This window comes from Thalassophryne amazonica, chromosome 3 (genome assembly GCF_902500255.1).
Source record: "Thalassophryne amazonica chromosome 3, fThaAma1.1, whole genome shotgun sequence".
Lineage (NCBI taxonomy): Eukaryota > Metazoa > Chordata > Actinopteri > Batrachoidiformes > Batrachoididae > Thalassophryne > Thalassophryne amazonica.
The window spans coordinates 33,763,146-33,787,579 of NC_047105.1; the positions used below are offsets into that span (position 1 = coordinate 33,763,146).

General features: G+C 42.4%; 1 protein-coding gene across 1 annotated transcript in view; it reads right to left on the reverse strand.

The window, feature by feature from the left end:
- The window catches only part of slc12a5a (solute carrier family 12 member 5a), a 445,395-nt gene that overhangs the window by 131,632 nt on the left and 289,329 nt on the right, over nucleotides 1–24,434 (reverse strand). Inside the window, 1 exon segment of the mRNA XM_034166020.1 lies at nucleotides 18,119–18,265. Coding sequence (XP_034021911.1) covers nucleotides 18,119–18,265 — 147 coding nt within the window.

Below are 24,434 nucleotides of genomic sequence, written 5' to 3' on the forward strand. Positions count from 1 at the left end.
CAGGCTTGCATCCAGCGGCAGCATCAGAGAACACGACTACACATTCTTCTGGCGAGGCAAGAAACCTGAGGAGCCACGCATACAAGGCATTGGACTGGCAGTGAAGAACAGCCTGCTGACTGCAGTTGAACCGCCTTCCCAAGGTACTCCAAGAATCCTCTCCCTCCGCCTCTCCAGCTCATCGGGCCCAGTGAACATCTTGAGTGTCTACGCTCCCACTCTCAACTCCAGTACCGAGGTGAGGGACGAGTTTTACGAGGAACTGGAGACCATCATCAGGGTGATCCCTGCCACAGAGTGCCTGTACCTACTCGGGGACTTCAACGCCCGGATTGAAGCCGACCATGACTCCTGGCCTCGCTGCAGAGGTCACTTTGGTGTCGGCAAGCTGAACGAAAATGGGCAGAGACTACTTGAGTTGTGCTCCTTCCATGACCTGTGCATCACAAACACTTTCTTTCACTCGAAGCCCCAGCACAGAGTGTCCTGGCACCACCCCAGATCCCGCCACTGGCACCAGCTGGATCTCATCATCACCAGGAGAGACTCACTAAACTGTGTTCGCTACACCCGCAGCTACCACAGTGCTGACTGCGACATCGACCATACACTGGTCGCAGCCAAAGTCCGCCTCCAACCCAAGCGGATCCACAACTCCCAGCAGAAAGGGTGGCCTCGTATAAACACAGCCTTCACCTCTGTTCCTGACGCCTGCGCGTGCTTCGCAAATTCACTCCAGGAGGCCCTCAAAGACTGTCCAACCAACATGGCGGACGTGAGATGGGGACACATCCGTGAGGCAATCTACAACTCTGCCATGGATACCTTTGGCAGGCGGGAGAAGAAGAACCCAGATTGGTTTGAGGCAGGGATCACTGAACTAGAGCCAGCAATCTCAGCTAAACCCGACGCACTGCTTGAGTACAAGAGAGACCCCTCTGAGAAGACACTTGCTACACTTAGAAAGGCCAGAAGTGACACCCAGAGGATCACCCGACGCTGCGCCAACGACTACTGGCTGAACCTATGCCACGGCATCCAACTTTCCGCCGACTGCGGCAACGTCCGTGGGATGTACGAGGGACTGAAGAAGGCGTTTGGTCCAAGCGCCGTCAAGATCGCACCGCTGAAGTCTGCCTCAGGAGATATCATCACGGACTGCGGTAAACAGATGGAGAGATGGGCGGAGCACTACCAGCAACTGTACTCACGGGAGAACATCGTCACCGATACAGCATCTGAGCGTATCACCCCCCTGCCAGTCATGGATGAACTTGACGCCCCACCCTCTTTTGAGGAACTCAGCAAAGCCATCGACACCCTCGCCAGTGGCAAAGCTCCAGGTAGCGATGGCATTCCACCTGAAGTCATCAAGGTCGGCACAAAGACTGTTCTCCTCGACCACCTCCACAAACTTCTGCTCCAATGCTGGGAGGAAGGGTCAGTCCCACAGGACATGCGTGATGCCAACATCACGACGCTGTACAAAAACAAAGGAGACCGCAGTGACTGTAATAACTACCGCGGTATCTCCTTGCTCAGCATCGTCGGCAAGGTCTTCGCACGTGTGGTTCTGGATAGAATCCAGTCGCTCGCAGAACGCATTTACCCAGAGGCGCAATGCGGCTTCAGAGCGGGAAGGTTGACTGTAGACATGATATTTTCACTACGACAGCTGCAGGAGAAGTGTCGTGAGCAGAGACAACCACTCTACCTCACCTTCATGGTGGTTGGCTCTCACTGCGGTATTGTATCACTTCCTGTTCCGGAGCACAGCGGTGTTTTGCTGTATCTGTTAGCTGTTTAATCTGCGCAGTTAGATTGATCTAGTTACCTAGATAACGATTTGTTTCACAGTGTTATCTTCACGTGCCTTAACTAAAGCACTCCCTCTGCTGAATCACCTCTAAATTATTTACACGTTATTCACTTTGCGTGTTTTTAGGAAGCCGCTAGCTTAGCGCAGCTACTAGCTCTTAGCCGGTTTAGCATGGCGGCTTCTCCTGTCTCTCCTGCACTTTTCTGCTCTGGGTGTGAAATGTTTAGTTATTCCTCGGCCTCCTTTAGCAGTAATGACATCAGTTGTGATGAAATGTTTCGAGAAATACATTGTGAGCAGGCTGAAAATGGATGTAGATGGCAAATTAGATCCATTTCAGTTTGCTTACAGACGAGGGCGATGCACAGATGATGCGATTTCCACCATCATGCATCTTGTTTTAAAACATCTTGATGACAAGTCATCATATGCCCGATTACTTTTTATTGACTTCAGCTCCGCCTTTAATATGCTTCAGCCATACTTACTAATTCAGAAACTTAAAGCGTTGGATGTCAACCCGTCACTTATACGGTGGTTTCACTCTTTTTTGACAAACAGAACACAGCAGGTTAAGGTAAATTCTAGCCTGTCCCAAATCAAAGACATCAGTACTGGAGCACCACAGGGATGTGTGAGCTCACCTGTCCTTTTTACTTTATATACTAATGAGTGTTCAGCCAAGCACCCTGGGAACTATATTTTTAAATATTCAGACGACTCAGCACTTCTGTGCTTACTTCAACAGAATGATGATTTGAATATCTATCATTCAGAGGTGAGGCAGTTTGTTGAGTGGTGTGATTCCAGTTACCTTACTTTAAATGTTAAAAAGACAGAGGAAGTCATTTTTGACCCAAAGTTAGTTGGCAATCACAACCCTGTAATTATACACCAGCAACCAATCACACAGGTGCAATCGTACAAATATCTTGGTGTCTGTATAGACAGTTCCCTTACATGGAACACTCATGTTGACTGGTTATGTTCCCGCTTGAATCAACGACTCTATTTTCTACGGCGTTTGCGTTTTCATGGAGTCGACCAAAAAATTATGTTACTGTTTTATCAGGCAGTTCTTGAAAGCATTCTAAGATTATGGCATAACCACTCGGTTTGGGAACATTCCTGTGTCCCTAAGATCAAAATTAAACTACCTTGTTCTCACAGCAATGAAAATCATTGGTTTGAAACAGTATAACAATCCTCAGTCAATTTTTGATTAGTGCGTGATGAAGCAAGCGGACAGAATTCTTTCTGACTCCTCCCATGTTCTGCACACGCAATACGAGTTGCTACCATCGGGCCGGCATTTCAGAGTCCCCCATTGCAGACTGAATAGATATAGGAACTCTTTTGTTCCTATATCAATCATAGCCCTTAACAAATATCATAATAAACACCGCTAACAATCAGGCACATTAGGAGGTTTTAGTACTTGTATGTTTTTTATTTATTTATTTTTATTCTTTATTTATGTATTTATTTATTTATTGTTATGAACTGTTTATGTCTTGTTCTGTATCTTTGTATGGGTCATGATTTTTGAGAAGTCCAAGACAAATTTCCCCATGGGGACATTAAAAGTATATACCTATCTATATCTATCTATCTATCTATCTATCTATCTATCTAATGGTACTTGTAATAAGTGTAGCTTATTCGTAGCTTTGGAGGCCAGGCTGGGCGAATTGGAGACTTGGCTCCGCACCGTGGAAAATTCTACAGCTAGCCAGGCCCCTGTAGTCGGTGTGGACCAAGGTAGCTTAGCCGCCGTTAGTTTCCCTCTGGCAGATCCCGAGCAGCCGGGAAAGCAGGCCGACTGGGTGACTGTAAGGAGGAAGCGTAGCCCTAAACAGAAGCCCCATGTACACCGCCAACCCGTTCACATTTCTAACCGTTTTTCCCCACTCGGCGACACACCCGCCGAGGAACAAACTCTGGTTATTGGCGACTGTTTTGAGAAATGTGAAGTTAGCGACACCAGCAACCATAGTCAATTGTCTTCCGGGGGCCAGAGCAGGTGACATTGAAGGAAATTTGAAACTGCTGGCTAAGGCTAAGCGTAAATTTGGTAAGATTGTAATTCACGTCGGCAGTAATGACACCCGGTTACGCCAATCGGAGGTCACTAAAATTAACATTGAATCGGTGTGTAACTTTGCAAAAACAATGTCGGACTCTGTAGTTTTCTCTGGGCCACTCCCCAATCGGACTGGAAGTGACATGTTTAGCCGCATGTTCTCCTTGAATTGCTGTCTGTCTGAGTGGTGTCCAAAAAATGAGGTGGGCTTCATAGATAATTGGCAAAGCTTCTGGGGACAACCTGGTCTTGTTAGGAGAGATGGCATCCATCCCACTTTGGATGGAGCAGCTCTCATTTCTAGAAATCTGGCCAATTTTCTTAAATCCTCCAAACTGTGACTATCCAGGGTTGGGACCAGGAAGCAGAGTTGTAGTCTTACACACCTCTCTGCAGCTTCTCTCCCCCTGCCATCCCCTCATTACCCCATCCCCGTAGAGACGGTGCCTGCTCCCAGACTACCAATAACCAGCAAAAATCTATTTAAGCATAAAAATTCAAAAAGAAAAAATAATATAGCACCTTCAACTGCACCACAGACTAAAACAGTTAAATGTGGTCTATTAAACATTAGGTCTCTCTCTTCTAAGTCCCTGTTAGTAAATGATATAATAATTGATCAACATATTGATTTATTCTGCCTTACAGAAACCTGGTTACAGCAGGATGATTATGTTAGTTTAAATGAGTCAACACCCCCGAGTCACACTAACTGCCAGAACGCTCGTAGCACGGGCCGAGGCAGAGGATTAGCAGCAATCTTCCATTCCAGCTTATTAATTAATCAAAAACCCAGACAGAGCTTTAATTCATTTGAAAGCTTGACTCTTAGTCTTGTCCATCCAAATTGGAAGTCCCAAAAAACAGTTTTATTTGTTATCTATCGTCCTCCTGGTCGTTACTGTGAGTTTCTCTGTGAATTTTCAGAACTTTTGTCTGACTTAATGCTTAGCTCAGATAAGATAATTATAGTGGGCGATTTTAACATCCACACAGATGCTGAGAATGACAGCCTCAACACTGCATTTAATCTATTATTAGACTCAATTGGCTTTGCTCAAAATGTAAATGAGTCCACCCACCACTTTAATCATATCTTAGATCTTGTTCTGACTTATGGTATGGAAATTGAAGACTTAACAGTATTCCCTGAAAACTCCCTTCTGTCTGATCATTTCTTAATAACATTTACATTTACTCTGATGGACTACCCAGCAGTGGGGAATAAGTTTCATTACACTAGAAGTCTTTCAGAAAGCGCTGTAACTAGGTTTAAGGATATGTTTCCTTCTTTATGTTCCCTAATACCATATACCAACACAGTGCAGAGTAGCTACCTAAACTCTGTAAGTGAGATAGAGTATCTCGTCAATAGTTTTACATCCTCATTGAAGACAACTTTGGATGCTGTAGCTCCTCTGAAAAGAGAGCTTTAAATCAGAAGTGCCTGACTCCGTGGTATAACTCACAAACTCGCAGCTTAAAGCAGATAACCCGTAAGTTGGAGAGGAAATGGCGTCTCACTAATTTAGAAGATCTTCACTTAGCCTGGAAAAAGAGTCTGTTGTTCTATAAAAAAAGCCCTCCGTAAAGCTAGGACATCTTACTACTCATCACTAATTGAAGAAAATAAGAACAACCCCAGGTTTCTTTTCAGCACTGTAGCCAGGCTGACAAAGAGTCAGAGCTCTATTGAGCCGAGTATTCCTTTAACTTTAACTAGTAATGACTTCATGACTTTCTTTGCTAATAAAATTTTAACTATTAGAGAAAAAATTACTCATAACCATCCCAAAGACGTATCGTTATCTTTGGCTGCTTTCAGTGATGCCGGTATTTGGTTAGACTCTTTCTCTCAGATTGTTCTGTCTGAGTTATTTTCATTAGTTACTTCCTCCAAACCATCAACATGTCTATTAGACCCCATTCCTACCAGGCTGCTCAAGGAAGCCCTACCATTAATTAATGCTTCGTTCTTAAATATGATCAATCTATCTTTATTAGTTGGCTATGTACCACAGGCTTTTAAGGTGGCAGTAATTAAACCATTACTTAAAAAGCCATCACTTGACCCAGCTATCTTAGCTAATTATAGGCCAATCTCCAACCTTCCTTTTCTCTCAAAAATTCTTGAAAGGGTAGCTGTTAAACAGCTAACTGATCATCTGCAGAGGAATGGTCTATTCAAAGAGTTTCAGTCAGGTTTTAGAATTCATCATAGTACAGAAACAGCATTAGTGAAGGTTACAAATGATCTTCTTATGGCCTCAGACAGTGGACTCATCTCTGTGCTTGTTCTGTTAGACCTCAGTGCTGCTTTTGATACTGTTGACCATAAAATTTGATTACAGAGATTAGAGCATGCCATAGGTATTAAAGGCACTGCGCTGCGGTGGTTTGAATCATATTTATCTAATAGATTACAATTTGTTCATGTAAATGGGGAATCTTCTTCGCAGACTAAGGTTAATTATGGAGTTCCACAAGGTTCTGTGCTAGGACCAATTTTATTCACTTTATACATGCTTCCCTTAGGCAGTATTATTAGACGGCATTGCTTAAATTTTCATTGTTACGCAGATGATACCCAGCTTTATCTATCCATGAAGCCAGAGGACACACACCAATTAGCTAAACTGCAGGATTGTCTTACAGACATAAGGACATGGATGACCTCTAATTTCCTGCTTTTAAACTCAGATAAAACTGAAGTTATTGTACTTGGCCCCACAAATCTTAGAAACATGGTGTCTAACCAGATCCTTACTCTGGATGGCATTACCCTGACCTCTAGTAATACTGTGAGAAATCTTGGAGTCATTTTTGATCAGGATATGTCATTCAAAGCGCATATTAAACAAATATGTAAGACTGCTTTTTTGCATTTACGCAATATCTCTAAAATTAGAAAGGTCTTGTCTCAGAGTGATGCTGAAAACCTAATTCATGCATTTATTTCCTCTAGGCTGGACTATTGTAATTCATTATTATCAGGTTCTCCTAAAAGTTCCCTGAAAAGCCTTCAGTTAATTCAAAATGCTGCAGCTAGAGTACTGACGGGGACTAGAAGGAGAGAGCATATCTCACCCATATTGGCCTCTCTTCATTGGCTTCCTGTTAATTCTAGAATAGAATTTAAAATTCTTCTTCTTACTTATAAGGTTTTGAATAGTCAGGTCCCTTCTTATCTTAGGGACCTCATAGTACCATATCACCCCAATAGAGCGCTTCGCTCTCAGACTGCAGGCTTACTTGTAGTTCCTAGGGTTTGTAAGAGTAGAATAGGAGGCAAAGCCTTTAGCTTTCAGGCTCCTCTCCTGTGGAACCAGCTCCCAATTTGGATCAGGGAGACAGACACCCTCTCTACTTTTAAGATTAGGCTTAAAACTTTCCTTTTTGCTAAAGCTTATAGTTAGGGCTGGATCGGGTGACCCTGAACCATCCCTTAGTTATGTTGCCATAGACTCAGACTGCTGGGGGGTTCCCATAATGCATTGAGTGTTTCTTTCTCTTTTTACTCTGTATGCACCACTCTGCATTTAATCATTAGTGATTGATCTCTGCTCCCCTCCACAGCATGTCTTTTTCCCGGTTCTCTCCCTCAGCCCCAACCAGTCCCAGCAGAAGACTGCCCCTCCCTGAGCCTGGTTCTGCTGGAGGTTTCTTCCTGTTAAAAGGGAGTTTTTCCTTCCCACTGTTGCCAAGTGCTTGCTCACAGGGGGTCGTTTTGATCGTTGGGGTTTTTCCGTAATTATTGTATGGCTTTGCCTTACAATATAAAGCGCCTTGGGGCAACTGTTTGTTGTGATTTGGCGCTATATAAATAAAATTGATTTGATTTGATTTGATTCATTGATCTGACGAAGGCGTTCGACCTGGTCAGCAGGAGTGACCTCTTTGCGCTACTACAATGGATTGGATGCCCCCCCAAGCTTCTGAGGATGATAGTCTCCTTCCACCAAGACATGAGAGGTACTGTCAAGTACGACGGCTCATCTTCAGAACCATTCCCCATCCTCAGAGGCGTGAAACAAGGATGTGTCTTTGCCCCGATGCTCTTCAGCACCTTCTTCTCTCTCCTGCTGCAAAACACCTTCGACCAGAGTGACGACGGCATTTATATCCACACTCGGAGTGACGGGAGCCTCTTCAATCTGGCCCGCCTGCATGCCAAGGCCAAAGTCGGGAAGGTCCTCCTCAGGGAGATGCTGTTCGCAGATGACGCTGCCCTGGCCGCACATTCTGAGGAAGCCCTTCAGCGACTCATAGATCGCTTCGCTCACGCATGTGATGAGTTTGGACTAACTATAAGCCTCAAGAAAACCAACATCATGGGCCAAGACGTCAGCAGCATCCCCCGCATATCAACTGGTGACCACACACTGGAAGTGGTGGAGGACTTCACCTACTTGGGCTCCACCATAACCAGCAACTTCTCACTGGACACTGAGCTGAACACTCGCGTCGGCAAAGCAGCAATAGCAACGGCCCGCCTGACAAAGATGGTGTGGAACAACACCATGCTGACCACTAACACCAAGATGAGAGTGTATCAGGCCTGCGTTCTGGGTACGCTACTCTACAGCAGTGAGTCATGGACCCTGTACGCGCGCCAAGTGGGCAGACTGAATGCCTTCCACCTGCGCAGTATCAGAAAGATTCTGGGCATCACCTGGCAGGACCATGTCCCTAACAAGGATGTGCTTGCCAGAGCAAAAATCCCAAGCATGTTTGCCCTCCTTTCCCTGAGACGTCTACGTTGGCTCGGTCACGTTGTACGCATGCAGGATGGCCGAATTCCAAAAGACATTCTGTATGGCGAGCCAGCTACTGGCACCAGACCAACTGGCAGACCGTTTCTCAGGTTTAAGGATGTCTGTAAGAGAGACCTGAAACTCGGCAACATCTGCCCCGCCGACCTCGAATCCATAGCTGCTGACCGAGACGCCTGGAGGATCACAGTGAAGAGTAGCATTCAGCTGTGTGAGAGTAGAAGAGAGGACAAGTGGGAGGAGAAAAGACAATGTAGACGACAGAATGCAGCATCAGTGGCAGTACCGGGAGAGGCTGACGTGGGATACACCTGCAGAAATTGCAACAGGACCTGCCGCTCCCAAATAGGCCTGTTCAGCCACAGCAGGCACTGCCACTTAACCACAGACTGACTTTACCAGGCGCAAAGACTCCATTGTCTTCCGAGACAGACGGACGTCAACAACACTCCCCGACACCTTGCTAGTACTGGGTTGGACACCCTTTTGCCTTCAAAAGTGCTTTAATTCTTTGTGGCATAGACCCAACAAGGTGTTGGAAACACTGCTCAGAGATGTTGATCCATACTGACATTATAGCATCACACAGTCGCCCATTCTGCTCTGACATCAACAAGGCATTTTTCAGCCACACAATTGCCGCTCACTGGATATCTTCTCTTTTTCGGACAATTCTCTGTAAACCTTAGAGATGGTTGTGCGTGAAAATCCCAGTAGGTCAGCAGTTTCTGAAATAGTCAGACCAGACCATCTGGTACCAACAACCATGCCACATGTGATTGGCTGATTAACTATTTGTGTTAATAAGCAACTGAACAGCTGTACCTAATAAAGTGGCCGGGGAGTGTAAATGCTTTCCATTTATTTGTAGACTTCATGATTTACTGATAAAGGAAAATTTAATTCTCTGAAGGATAATATACTAATCGAAAGTAATAATAAAAAAATCATTAGATTAATTGATTATTCAAAAAATGATTAATAACAAAAATAATCGTTAGTTGTAACCCTACAATGAGGGTACAGTCATTATTTTTACTTCATGACTGACTTCAAGGACATGAAGTGAGCACAAGAAAATTATCTCAAGGTACAAATCTGGGGAATGGGTACAGAAACATTTCTGCTGCTCTGAAGGTCGCAGTGAGCACAGTGACCTCCATCATCCATAAATGGAAGAAGTTCAGATCCACCAGGACTCTTCCTAGAGCTGGCCGCCCGTCTAAACTGAGCAACTGGGGCAGAAGAGCCTTGGCTAGGGAGGTGACTAAGAACCCGGTGGTCATTCTGTCAGAGCTCCAGCATTCCTCTGTGGAGAGAGGAGAACCTTCCAGAAGGACAACCATCTCTGCAGCAATCTACCAATCAGCCTGTGTGATAGAGTGGCCAGACGGAAGCCACTCCTTAGTAAAAGACACTTGATAGCCCATCTGGAGTTTGCCAAAAGGCACCTGAAGGACTCTCAGACCATGAGAAACAAAATTCTCTGGTCTGATGAGACAAAGATTGAACTCTTTGGTGTGAATGCCAGGCATAATGTTTGGAGGAAACCAGGTACCATGGTGGTAGTAGCATCCTGCTGTAGGGACGTTTTTCAGCGGCAGGAACTGGGTGACTAGTCAGGATTGAGGAAAAGATGAATGCAGAAATGTACAGAGACATCCTGGATAAAAACCTGCTCCAGAGCTCTCTTGACCTCAGACTGGGGTGAAGGTTCATCCTTTAGCAGGACAATGACCCTATGCACACAGCCAGGTGCATCAACAAAGTATTGAGCAAAAGGTGTAAATACGTATGTACATGTGATGTCTTATTTTTTTCTTTTGAATAAATTTGCAAAACAAACAAAACAACAAAAAAGTTTTTCACGTTGTCATTACGGGGTGTTGTGAGTAGAATTTTGAGAGGAAAGAAATGAATTTACTCCATTTTGGAAGAAGGCTGTAACAAAATGTGGAAAAAAGTGAAGCACTGTGAATACTTTCTGGATGCATGGTGTGTGACAGCAAGAACCGATAAGAGGGTGAGATGGCAAAGCTGGACAACAAAAAGATAGCAGGTGGAGAGAGAGAGAGAGAGAGAGAGAGAGAGAGAGAGAGAGAGAGAGAGAGAGAGAGAGAGAGGCAGCAAAGACGCATTATGAAGTGGTAAAATATAACAAGGAAAAATGATTGCTTGAGAAAAGCATCCTTAGCATTTTAATGAGTCACGACAGAGGACAGACCACTCTTCCCAGCATTTGAATTCAAGACCGAGAATTAATGCAGAAGGCCAAACAACAGATGACTTTCCATCTCGAATATTAAGCCTCATTTTATCTTGTTGACAGGCCTGCATTCATTATCTGGTCTCTGTAAACACATGCAGAAGCACCCAGTCTATGATTTAGTATTTGAAGAAAGCAGCATGATGCGGTGTTGCAGAGAATGCTGTCTACAGCAGTGGTTCTCAAACAAGGCTGCTTCTGATGCTAAGCAGGTCTCACACCTGGATGAGTCAGCAACAGGTTCTCCCGAGCAGTGACTCTGCATGACATGTGAATGGCTTTGGAGGTCCTCAGTGTGCTGCTATCCGTGACTCGGCATACTTTGGGAAGGTACTAGTTTGTGCATGTTCAAAACTAGTTAGGCTGGACACCAGGTTGGATTGGCCCAACCTGCATTTTAATTGGGGTGGCCTGGTGCATGCTGTAGACAGTTCAGCATGTAATTGTCATGCCGCGCATGGCAATAGTTACCCCGAGATGTCAACAGCTGGATACGCGTTCGCCTGGACTTCACATCTAGTTCACACGGAGTAATGCTGAGATGTGCTGGACCTGTCCCGAGCTGTCTGGAGCCAAGCACAGGCCGGGACAAGGTGTCCGGGACTCTAAAAAACGTGTTTTTCCCGACAGTTGCTGAGTGGTGTATTTGCTCAAGAGAACATGGTACCAAATGTGGCAAGGTGAGAGCCACTTGGGGAAATCAGCAGAGTTATATCTGCAAAACAAGGCCAAACTGAGCCAAGCAAAGGAGTAGCTTTAGATTTGCAAGTTTTTTTTCTATAGGGGAGAAAAAATGTAAAGATGAACAGGTAATGCTAACCAGACAAACTAAGGCTTCAACTAAAGATTAATTATATATCAGATTAAGATGTCAATTATTAAATTATTATTAAATAAACTGAATATTTGTTCTAAATGGTAAACTGACTGCATTTATATAGCACTTTTCCATCTGCATCAGATGCTCAAAGCGCTTTACAATTATGCCTCACATTCACCCATTCACACACTGATGTCAGGGTGCTGCCATGCAAGGCGCTCACTACACACCGGGAGCAACTTGGGGATTAAGGACCTTGCCTAAGGGCCCTTAGTGATTTTCCGGTCTGGCTAGGTTTTGAACTGAGGATCTGAAGCCCAACACTTACCCACTGGACCATCACCTCCTCTGAACATTTTAAACGTCTCCCTTGGTGCATTTTGGGTGAGAGGCTGAGTATATGTATGCGGTTTCAAAGAGGGACCTGATGGATAAGGTTTGGAAGTATTTAGTCTGTAGTAACACACAGATTGAAAGACTTGATGGTTTAGAATTTCATGGTCAGTATAATAATAAGCAGCAGTAAACCACATGAAGGTGCAGCAGCAGGGGTGGTGGTTTTGGTGCAGAAGGTTTCTGGGTTCAAACCCCACTCCTGCCCCATTTCTCCATGTAATGTGTAGTTGCATCAGGAAGGGCATTACATCTGTGATCTGCATGTTCATTTGTGCCAAATGAACATGCAGATCCAAGGTGGATCTGCTGTGGTGACCCGGAGTGCAAAACAAGGGAGCAGCCGAAGGGACTTACTAAACCACGTGAAGGTGCATTCTTAATTGATGAACACTTCCTCGAATGTGCAACAGTAATACCCCTCTGCTGAAGTGTTCCATGAATAAAGAATCATGGCATGCACATCATGACAAGTGCACGGTCTGTGAAAGCATGAGCACAGCCCGCACGAATGTGCATAAAACAAGGGGTCATGCTCTATTACTCTCTTCAGTCTCCTAAACCTGCAGATTTCTTTGAGGATGAGCTTGCTTCTCCTCAAGTCACACATACTCATACACACACACACGCACTTCTGTGGTGTGGTGGTGGCAACCTCTGCAGTTCTGGGTGGTGATGCGTTATGTAAGATGCAGGAGAGTGTTGTGAAATTTTCTTACAGCATTAATGCTTATTACTCTGGATTCTGCAATGAGCCCAGTGTGACTTTTAAGGAATGTGTGTGTGTGTGTGTGTGTGTGTGTGTGTGTGTGTGTGTGTGTGTGTGTGTGTGTGTGTGTGTGTGTGTGTGTGTGTGTGTGTGTGTGTGTGTGCTTAGTGAACTGGATGAGTTAGTCCAGATGACAGGATCCCTTGAATGGAATACTGATTTCATTTGATGTCACACTGCCCCAGTTGTTACGTCTTAAACATTAACAAAATTAGGGCTGCAAGTAAGGATTATTTTCTTTACTTTCTCAATTAATCAATTGCTTATTTGGTCCATAAAATGTCAGAAAATGGTTATAAATGTGGATCAGTGCTTCCCTAAACCCATAATAACATCCTTTTGCAAGAAAATTGATAAACTGTTGTACCTCACCTTCACTAACTTGACACAGGTGTTTGACAGTGTGTCATGCCCACTTCTGTGGAAGAACCTGAGCAAAATGGGCTGCCTGGAGAAATTCATCAAGATCCTAAGGCTTCTCTATGATGACATGTCCACCACAGTTCTGGTAACTGGCACAAAAACTGAAGTCTTCAATGCTTAATCAGAAGTAAAGCAAAGCTGAGTCATCATTTGGACCACAATCCACCTGACCAAGGACAAGACACCGCCATTAACTGACATTGTGTACAGAAAGGATGGAAACGTCTTCAACCTGAGCCGACTGAGAGCCAACAAGAAAATCACAACCACTTTGCCCCTGGACTTCTAGTATGTTGACAACAGCAGCATGTCATCCTGTATGGAAAAAAGTCATCAGAAAATCCTTGAAACCTTTGACAAAGCCTACATCAGCTTGGTCTTCACATCAACCTGAAGAAGACACAGGTTCTCCACCCAACATGGTCAATCCAAAGCTTCGGGCTGTGAACCTCCATGGACAGGTCCTGAAGAACACGAGCCACCTTCCATACCTGGGCAGGCATTCGTCACACAGACATCGATGACGAGATCCAACACAGACTCAAATGTGCAGGAACTGCCTTTAACCGGCTTCATACTCATCTTTTCCACAACAGAGACCTTCAACACAACATGTAAATACTCATTTACAAAGCCATTGTCATGCCAACCATGCTTTATTTTTGCACCTAAAGCTGACACCTGAAGATCCTTGAGCAATTCCATCAACGCTGCCTAAGGAGTATCCTCCGCATCGGGTGGGAAGGCTACCATACCAACATCAGCGTCTTGGCTGAAATCAACCTCCAGAGCATTGAATATGTCGTCATCATTAAGAACCAGCTTCTGTGGGTGGGTCACATCATTAGGATGTATGATGCCTGAATTCCCAAGCAGATCTTCTACTCCTAGCTGAATGAAGGAAAACAGTCCAGAGGAGGGCAGAAGAAATACTACAAGGATCTCCTGAAGCACAAAGTCAGGAGCTGCTCCAGAGAAGAACAGCAGAAAGAAGAATGGAGAGAGAGCATGATCTTGACCGGCAGAAGCTTCCTGCAGTAACCACGTGTCAGAAGCCGTGTGTGTCAAGACTGGGCCTGCTCAGTCATCTCCGTGTCCACCATCCTATCCAGGAATCGATCAAGACAATCTTCCTTGCTAAGGGATTGCCATGACAACTTAGGCGTCCCTAAATGTCTTGATTTGTCCACAACACAAAGATATTCAGGTTATTGACAGAGAGGAGGAAAGAAACTAGTAATGACACCAGAAAATATTTACATTTAATATGGTAAAATGTGGGATGGGAGAGGGAAGTCTGGGGTCCCCTGCTAGAGCTGTTGCCCAGGCAACCCGATCTCAGATAAGTGGTTGAAGATGAGTGTGATAGTAAAATGAAGAAGAAATTAAGAAATGACTCAAAATAACTAATTGATTTTAAAAATGGTGATTGATTTAGTAGTTGTTGTATCAATTAGTGCTGCACAATTAACATCATCACTGCAATATAAGGCCTGTGCAATCAATACAATTGTTGTTGTCCATTCGGCTGCAACCGTTTGTCCGGGATTTCCACAGTGGATACCTGTGCAATCAACACAATGAATAAGAAAAATCACTTTATTTACATATGCCATGATGTGAGATAAGGTTTGACCCTGAAGTGCTGATGTTCAATGTTTTTACAGAGAGTGGGAAGACGGTAAGAGTTAAACATTTGTGTTTATTGTCGAACTGTGGTATGTCAGGGAAACTGGAACAGCCTGGAATTACGCTGAATCATCGTTAGTTCATTTATCTCAATTCATATCGCCATTGCAATATTGAACAATGATACTGAAGATTTTCCTTCTATCGTACACGTCTACTATCGCTCATTGGTCTGGTGAAAGAATATGAACGTAGTCCGCGCCCAGAGCATTTGGAGACTCCATGAAATACACAAAGGGGTTGATTCTGATTTCACAAGAGATTTCCGTACACCACTGCTCATGGCTCTACACAGGAGCTCACTTTGGAGTGAAAAGCATGGACTTTTTAATTCTCGTGAACAATGGTGATGGATGTGTGTGTGTGTGTGTGTGTTTTACAGCTTAGTGTCTGGACATGTCCAACATACCGTCAGATGATAAAGAGTCTCCTCAACACTTAACCCAGCGTACCCATGTGTGACCCTTTGCATACATCATATGTAGTGGAAATATAAGCTTGAAATGCCAGAGAACTCAAACTTGGCTGGTGCCATTCTTTGGAAATAAAGTCAAAGATTTTGCATGATCATCCAAATCCTTGACTTTTTGAGTTCATTATGTCATCAACACAATAACAACAAATAATAATAAAAAATAACAAATTTTATAAAAATCTCACCACAGTTTTGAGCAGGAATGAAAAATAAGCTAACATTCCATGTGAATAAAAATAAATAAACACGTAGTGCAACAAAGCTGCATTTATTTTTTTACTGTATGATTAACTAACATAATTAACACTAAAATATTTACTTTTGTTAGATGAACATCCATGTTTCTACACAATATCTTTTTTCAGACGGGTTCGAGACTGGATGAAATTTTTTTTTTTCTTCCCATCCACAGTCACAGTGAAACAAGATTGGGAAGCATATTGCCTGTGTGTCTGTGCAAGCAACTTTGCTCGGATTGGGATTTGAGGGGGTTGTTCTATAAATACACCCAGTGCTCGAGGAGAATCTAGGCTGCACAAACACAGATATGCCAGCCTGCCATACCGCTATGCACATTGCAATCTGATGAAAACAGAGCAAAATATGGTTGTTAGAGGTGACAGTTTTAATTAATCTGCATCAATATAATCAAGCTTTATTGTACTGTGTAACGCAAATTTTTCATTTAGCGCACATACTGTAGAATGTGTCTCGATGCTTGGCAGAAAACTGGAAATGTGAGGCGTTTTCAACAAAATGGCACTGGCACCTCCACCTCTTTTTTTACTGGATGTTAAATATATAGTGAAGAGACAAGATATATGTTTGCTGACAATCAAACGTATCAAACAAGTCAAACAGAATCAGCGTGTAGCAGCCTCTCAGATCACTGACAGCAGAGCTGTCCATCCTGTGGGACATTGCCTGTTGTAATTCAAGTCATAAGGCACAAGATGCTGGTTCAATGCCAAAGCCACTGCAGTCGCACGACACTGATACAAATGGGAACAGGAACAGGAGAAAAGCAGCATGTGTCGTCCATTTGGATCATTTTACTGACTGAATGCACCACATCTATACAGTACATCTCCAACTACAGGAGATCAGACATGTAAAAAATGTGAACAGAGCTTCTTTCTTCCTGGATGATTTGGAAGGAAAAACATCACACAAAGTCAAAATATGTTTTGCAGATTCATTAGTACCAGTCATCATGTGCCTTTATATAACAGCTGAGTGGATCCTTGTCATTTGACTGGTGCTTTGTACGTCACATGACATGGATTATTCGTCCCATTTGTGTTGCATTGCATTTAGACTGCAATTTGGTTCCATTCAGAGTGCAAATTTGGTTCTGTACTTTTGGTACCATTGCACTCTGCACACGTGCGTGTGCGCACACACACACACAAAACAAATCCACTGTGCTATAAGCCGTTGTCCCACGCACGCGGGACAACGACACAAGCGGGATGACGATTTGATTGAGCTAACTGATGGTGCTAGTTCTTGTAACACACACACACACACACACACACACACACACACACACACACACACACACACACACACACACACACACACACACACACACACACAAAACTCCACTCCACTGTAAGCCGTCTGGATGTATGAAGAGTTGTTCAGATGAAAAGCTGAAAAACTGACATGATTTTTGGCTGGACTGAGGCTCTACAAGAAGTCTATTTTTTTTTATGGAAGTACGAAGTCAGTGCAGAGCATCACTGGACTACACAACACAATTTGGACTCCTATTTAAAGTTTGTGTTGGACTTTAGCAGCAGTGGAACACCAAAATTTAAGTCCCTTTTCTGTTGTTTATAAATTAATAAAATATCAAACGACAAGGATCTATTTTAGCCGTTATATAAAACAAATAATGAATATTTTTACATTCTTTCAATGGAACGAATATTTAATTCGGAGAAAGCTGGAACATACCATTCAACTTGGCTTCGCCTCTTTGAATGGTATGTTCCAGCTTTCACCGAATTAAATATTCGTACCATTGAACTCATAAACATTCATTATTCGTATACCAGCTACAGAATCCTGACACTTAAACTTTATGTGTCAAAACATGCTGACTTTCCACGGGGTGTGAAAGGGATAGACACGATTAGGAATGAGCACATCAAAGTGAAAGAGCAGGTACGACAGTTTGGAGACAAAGTCATGGAAGCAAGATAGTTTAGACGTGCAGAGGAGGGATTCAAGGTATACAGGGAGAGGGATGCTGAGGATGGAGCCCCCAGGCAGGAGGAGAAGAGGGAGGCCAAAGAGGAGGTTTTATGGATGGTGTAAGATGGAGAGGACAGGGGTGAGCGAGACTGATTAGCTGCTGTGATGACTCCTAATGGGAGAAGCAGAAACTGAACAACCAAAAATTTAAAGGTGCACTGAATGGCATTTACAGCAGCTGACAGTTATTTCCTCCATAAACACAGAGAGTGAATATAGAAAGTCTGCACACCATTGGGCTCGGACTATATGATCACTTTTACAGCCAGTTTTGTTTAGACAAAGGATGGATACATGAAAAGCATCTCAATCGATTCAACAAAATGCAAAGTGAGAAATATACTCACTGTAGCACAGCACATGAACACGATGATGAATGTCCCAAAGACGCCACCGATGCCCACCAACCAGGTCATCCTGAGGAAGAGAATCACCCCAAAGATGTTCTGCATGCACGGCAGATACACACCTATCAGAGTGCCCAGCTGGGGGGCCTGTACAAAAAAAAAAAAAAAAAGATGAAGAGAAGGGGTTATAAGAGATATGAAGATAACATTTTATTTGTAGTATAGAGATATTAAGAATAAAGATTTAATATCAACAGTGGCTTTTAAGTTACTTTTAACATATTCAATGGTGTTACAGAAGGTGATATATATATATATTATTCCAACTGCGAGCAAGATTATGCAAAATGTTTTCTTCTGATATACACAAAAATGGGTGGAGTGATCATTCTTACTAAGTTAATGAATGCACTAAATTTTAATTTTGATTAACATCTTGATGTGAATTTTGTTATTGTTTGATTACAGAAACTAGATATTGAGTCACTGTTTGGTGTTCTATAGAAGCAATTAATGCTGTTGGATAACTGAGCATGAAAAATGAAAAAAAAAAACAACGTCAGAACTGAAAGAGCACTTCTGTTTTTTAATATAGTTCTCATGCTGTGGAGTGGGCCCCTCCACCCCTCCCGGGGGTTCAGAGCCACGTAAGGAGTCTGTGGACAACGAGAGGAACAATGTAACGTGAAACTGAATTCAAATTAAGCTAATTTATGCTGACAAAATAATATGAATAAAAAATACTTTTTGTCAGCTAATCAAGACTCAGATGAGCAGGATTTACTTCACAAAGACAACATTTAATGTATAAACAGACAGACTATTAACAACAAAGTAAAAACATATACATTGTTTGACAGTAATTCAACAAAATCATTTAAAGTAGCCAACATGTTAACATACTTAAGTAGTATATATGACTTAATATTACTAATACCCCTGTCACACTAGATGCTGAATACCGTCCAAATGAAAATTCAAGTTCAAATAACTTTAGTTAAGTTGAAATAACTTAAGAAAATCTATGCAAATTGTTATATCACTTTTTGTCATTGAGACAGCGGTTCATTTTTTTTAGAGTGTAGGTGATCCTAAGGTGTTCCACATACAGTGTGACGAGGCCTTAAGGTTTGTTCAATAGCAAACTGTATCTATTATCGTTTACTTACTTGCTTACTATATGTGACCAAACATTACCAACAGTTTTTCTATAAATATTTGTATCATTTACTTACTAAGTTACTATATCTGACTTAATATGACTAAAGTTTGTTCAAAAACAAACTGTTATCATTTACTTAGTTACTATATCTGACTTAATATGACTAAAGTTTGTTCAATAACAAACTGTGTTAGCATTTACTTACTTATTTAATATATCTGACTTAATATGACCAAGGTTTGTTCAAGAACAAACTATAATTTATCATCATTTACTTACTTACAATATGTGACCTAACACTCTATTATCAACAGTTGTCCAAAAAATATCTGTATCATTTACTTACTTAGTTACTGAATGTGACTTAACTACTAAAGTTTATTAAGGAACAAACTATATCTGTTTTCATTTACTTAGTTAATATATGTAACTTAGTATTACAAAGGTTTGGCCAATAACAAACTATATATTTTTTCATTTACTAACTTAGTTTCTATATGTAACTTAATATTATTAAAGTTTGCTAAATAAGTTATATACGTTATCATTTACTTACTTATTTAGAACATCTGTCTTAGTATTACTAAGGTTTGTTCAATAACAAACTATATCTGTTATCATTTACTTACTTATTTACTATATCTGTCTTAGTACTACTAAGGTCTGTTCAATAACAAACTATATGTTATTCATTTAAGAATAAGATCAACTTTATTTATCCCTAATTAAATAATTTTGCCAGAGTACAAAAAGAGTGACAGCAAACAGTGAACAATGTTTTTTTTAGACATTTGCACAAGATGTTCAACAATATTGGGCATTACTGAATAACTCTGAATAACTTTGTTCATTATGTATTAAACCGGCAGAGGGGGTCGGAATTAAACAGTCTGATTGCCACAGGGAGAAAAAACCTCCTATGGCATTCTGTGGTGCACCTCAGTGGTCTTAATCTGTGCCTGAAGGTGCTCTGATAGGATGTCAGTGTGGCATGCAGGGGGTGGGAGGTGCTGTCCTGGATGCTGAGCAGTTTCCTCAACATCCTCCTCTCTGACACCTCGACCACAGACTCCAGCTCAACCCCCAGGACAGGGCCACCTCTCCTGATGAGCTTGTTGAGTCTGTTTGTGTCAGCACAACCCCCCCAGAAGCTGAAATGTTTTGGCCATGCTAATACTCCCCTAAAGCATTTACTCAAAATAAAGTCTGAAGGACCTTTAAATGACATGGTGAGATGCTGACAAGCTTCGCTCATTCATGTCCCCGACATATGCATATTATGTTATTATGATTATTATTATTATTATTATTATTATCGTGTTTTCCCAGAAATCAAAACACTAAAAAAAAAAAAAAAAAACAAAAAAAAAAAAACTGGGTGTATGTAAAGTTATGACAGCAATTGTAATTTCATGTCATTTAGTGCCTGACTCCGTGGTATAACTTACAAACTCGCAGCTTAAAGCAGATAACCCGTAAGTTGGAGAGGAAATGGCGTCTCACTAATTTAGAAGATCTTCACTTAGCCTGGAAAAAGAGTCTGTTGCTCTATAAAAAGCCCTCCGTAAAGCTAGGACATCTTACTACTCATCACTAATTGAAGAAAATAAGAACAACCCCAGGTTTCTTTTCAGCACTGTAGCCAGGCTGACAAAGAGTCAGAGCTCTATTGAGCCGAGTATTCCTTTAACTTTAACTAGTAATGACTTCATGACTTTCTTTGCTAATAAAATTTTAACTATTAGAGAAAAAATTACTCATAACCATCCCAAAGACGTATCGTTATCTTTGGCTGCTTTCAGTGATGCCGGTATTTGGTTAGACTCTTTCTCTCAGATTGTTCTGTCTGAGTTATTTTCATTAGTTACTTCCTCCAAACCATCAACATGTCTATTAGACCCCATTCCTACCAGGCTGCTCAAGGAAGCCCTACCATTAATTAATGCTTCGATCTTAAATATGATCAATCTATCTTTATTAGTTGGCTATGTACCACAGGCTTTTAAGGTGGCAGTAATTAAACCATTACTTAAAAAGCCATCACTTGACCCAGCTGTCTTAGCTAATTATAGGCCAATCTCCAACCTTCCTTTTCTCTCAAAAATTCTTGAAAGGGTAGTTGTAAAACAGCTAACTGATCATCTGCAGAGGAATGGTCTATTTGAAGAGTTTCAGTCAGGTTTTAGAATTCATCATAGTACAGAAACAGCATTAGTGAAGGTTACAAATGATCTTCTTATGGCCTCAGACAGTGGACTCATCTCTGTGCTTGTTCTGTTAGACCTCAGTGCTGCTTTTGATACTGTTGACCATAAAATTTTATTACAGAGATTAGAGCATGCCATCGGTATTAAAGGCACTGCGCTGCGGTGGTTTGAATCATATTTATCTAATAGATTACAATTTGTTCATGTAAATGGGGACTCTTCTTCACAGACTAAGGTTAATTACGGAGTTCCACAAGGTTCTGTGCTAGGACCAATTTTATTCACTTTATACATGCTTCCCTTAGGCAGTATTATTAGACAGCATTGCTTAAATTTTCATTGTTACGCAGATGATACCCAGCTTTATCTATCCATGAAGCCAGAGGACCTGTTGTGAAAGTGTAGTGACACGGACCCACAACAGGGGGCGTAAATGAACGGACAATAGAAGGAGTTAAATTTGAACACTTTACTGTTGTGAATGCCACAACCACACACAGCAGATTATCGAATAAATACAAAGTCAATGGATAAAGGTGTCGTGTGGGCAGGCTTGACGATAGGAGACGTCCGTCTAGAGAAGAACTGGAACCACACGATTTCCTCCGCCACCGAACCCGAAGGATACTGGAGACGCCAGGTCCCGAGTCCCTCAGATGGCCACCGTCTCCGCGTGTCGGATCTGGTACTGCTGGCGAAGAGCAAAGACAGTCAAGTGTGGGTGTGTGTACACCCAGTAACAACAACGGTGGGAATTCCACCTCCACCTCTAACACACACTTGTGCAGCATCTGTCTATTCACTTATCTGGCGGAAAGCAGAGCGAAGCAGTCGCGGCCCACGCTGGTCCTCCGGGGAGACAGCTGCAACAATGTATCTACTGGAATCAATATTGGAATATTCAGGCTGAGAGTATTACCTCCGTAGAAGAACGATATCTCTGCGACGTGGTGGAGGTGTCATCCTGCTTTTATCCGGGGTGAAGTGCAGATGATCGGTGACAGCTGTCATAGTTGATGAGTGACAGCTGTCACCTTGGCTGTTCCTGTGAGGCGGCAGCGCCCTCTCGTGCCTGAAGCCCGCACTTCAGGCAGGGCGCCCTCTGGTGGTGGGCCAGCAGTACCTCCTCTTCTGGCGGCCCACACAACAGGACACACACCAATTAGCTAAACTGCAGGATTGTCTTACAGACATAAAGACATGGATGACCTCTAATTTCCTGCTTTTAAACTCAGATAAAACTGAAGTTATTGTACTTGGCCCCACAAATCTTAGAAACATGGTGTCTAACCAGATCCTTACTCTGGATGGCATTACCCTGACCTCTAGTAATACTGTGAGAAATCTTCGAGTCATTTTTGATCAGGATATGTCATTCAATGCGCATATTAAACAAATATGTAGGACTGCTTTTTTGCATTTGCGCAATATCTCTAAAATTAGAAAGGTCTTGTCTCAGAGTGATGCTGAAAAACTAATTCATGCATTTATTTCCTCTAGGCTGGACTATTGTAATTCATTATTATCAGGTTGTCCTAAAAGTTCCCTGAAAAGCCTTCAGTTAATTCAAAATGCTGCAGCTAGAGTACTGACAGGGACTAGAAGGAGAGAGCATATCTCACCCATATTGGCCTCTCTTCATTGGCTTCCTGTTAATTCTAGAATAGGATTTAAAATTCTTCTTCTTACTTATAAGGTTTTGAATAATCAGGTCCCATCTTATCTTAGGGACCTCATAGTACCATATCACCCCAATAGAGCGCTTCGCTCTCAGACTGCAGGCTTACTTGTAGTTCCTAGGGTTTATAAGAGTAGAATGGGAGGCAGAGCCTTCAGCTTTCAGGCTCCTCTCCTGTGGAACCAGCTCCCAATTTGGATCAGGGAGACAGACACCCTCTCTACTTTTAAGATTAGGCTTAAAACTTTTCTTTTTGCTAAAGCTTATAGTTAGGGCTGGATCAGGTGACCCTGAACCATCCCTTAGTTATGCTGCTATAGACTTAGACTGCTGGGGGGTTCCCATGATGCACTGAGTGTTTATTTCTCTTTTTGCTCTGTATGCACCACTCTGCATTTAATCATTAGTGATTGATCTCTGCTCCCTTCCATAGCATGTCTTTTTCCTGGTTCTCTCCCTCAGCCCCAACCAGTCCCAGCAGAAGACTGTCCCTCCCTGAGCCTGGTTCTGCTGGAGGTTTCTTCCTGTTAAAAGGGAGTTTTTTCTTCCCACTGTCACCAAGTGCTTGCTCACAGGGGGTCGTTTTGATCGTTGGGGTTTTTCCGTAATTATTGTATGGCTTTGCCTTACAGTATAAAGCACCTTGGGGCAACTGTTTGTTGTGATTTGGCGCTATATAAATAAAACTGATTTGATTTTGATTTGATTTGATTTAGTGGCAGAATTCTTGAGGTAGTAATCAGACCTGTGTGAAGTTGCATTACCATACAACATCTGATACACTGAATGTTTTATTTGCCATTTAGTGGCAGTTTTTTTGTGTACACTTTGTCCCCTGTGGAGCTGAAATGTCACCAAAAACGCTGCCTTGTCTACAACTCAGTCCTCTCAGCAGGGAATATTCCAACCTTCAGTTGTGCTGTGCTTTAATCAAAGATCACATCACAGCCTCTCCAGGCTGCCTGAGGGAGCAGCTGAGAACAAACCTCGTCCATCTCTGTCACCTTCCCCACTATATGATAATGATTTGCACAGTTTGTTGTCTAAGCTATGCAAATCACATGGTGACTCACACAGCTGTGCCCTTCAGTGTGCAGCAGGGAAGATTTTGTTTTTTATATTATCTTCTTGCAAAACAGCTTAATGAATTTTTATAAAACACTTGAATGCTGAACTGCTCCTCCAACATGCTACAAATTAATATGTATATTATCAAAGCAATGTTTACATTTTTGCTGTCTTTTTTATTTTTTGCAAGTGAAGTTTTCT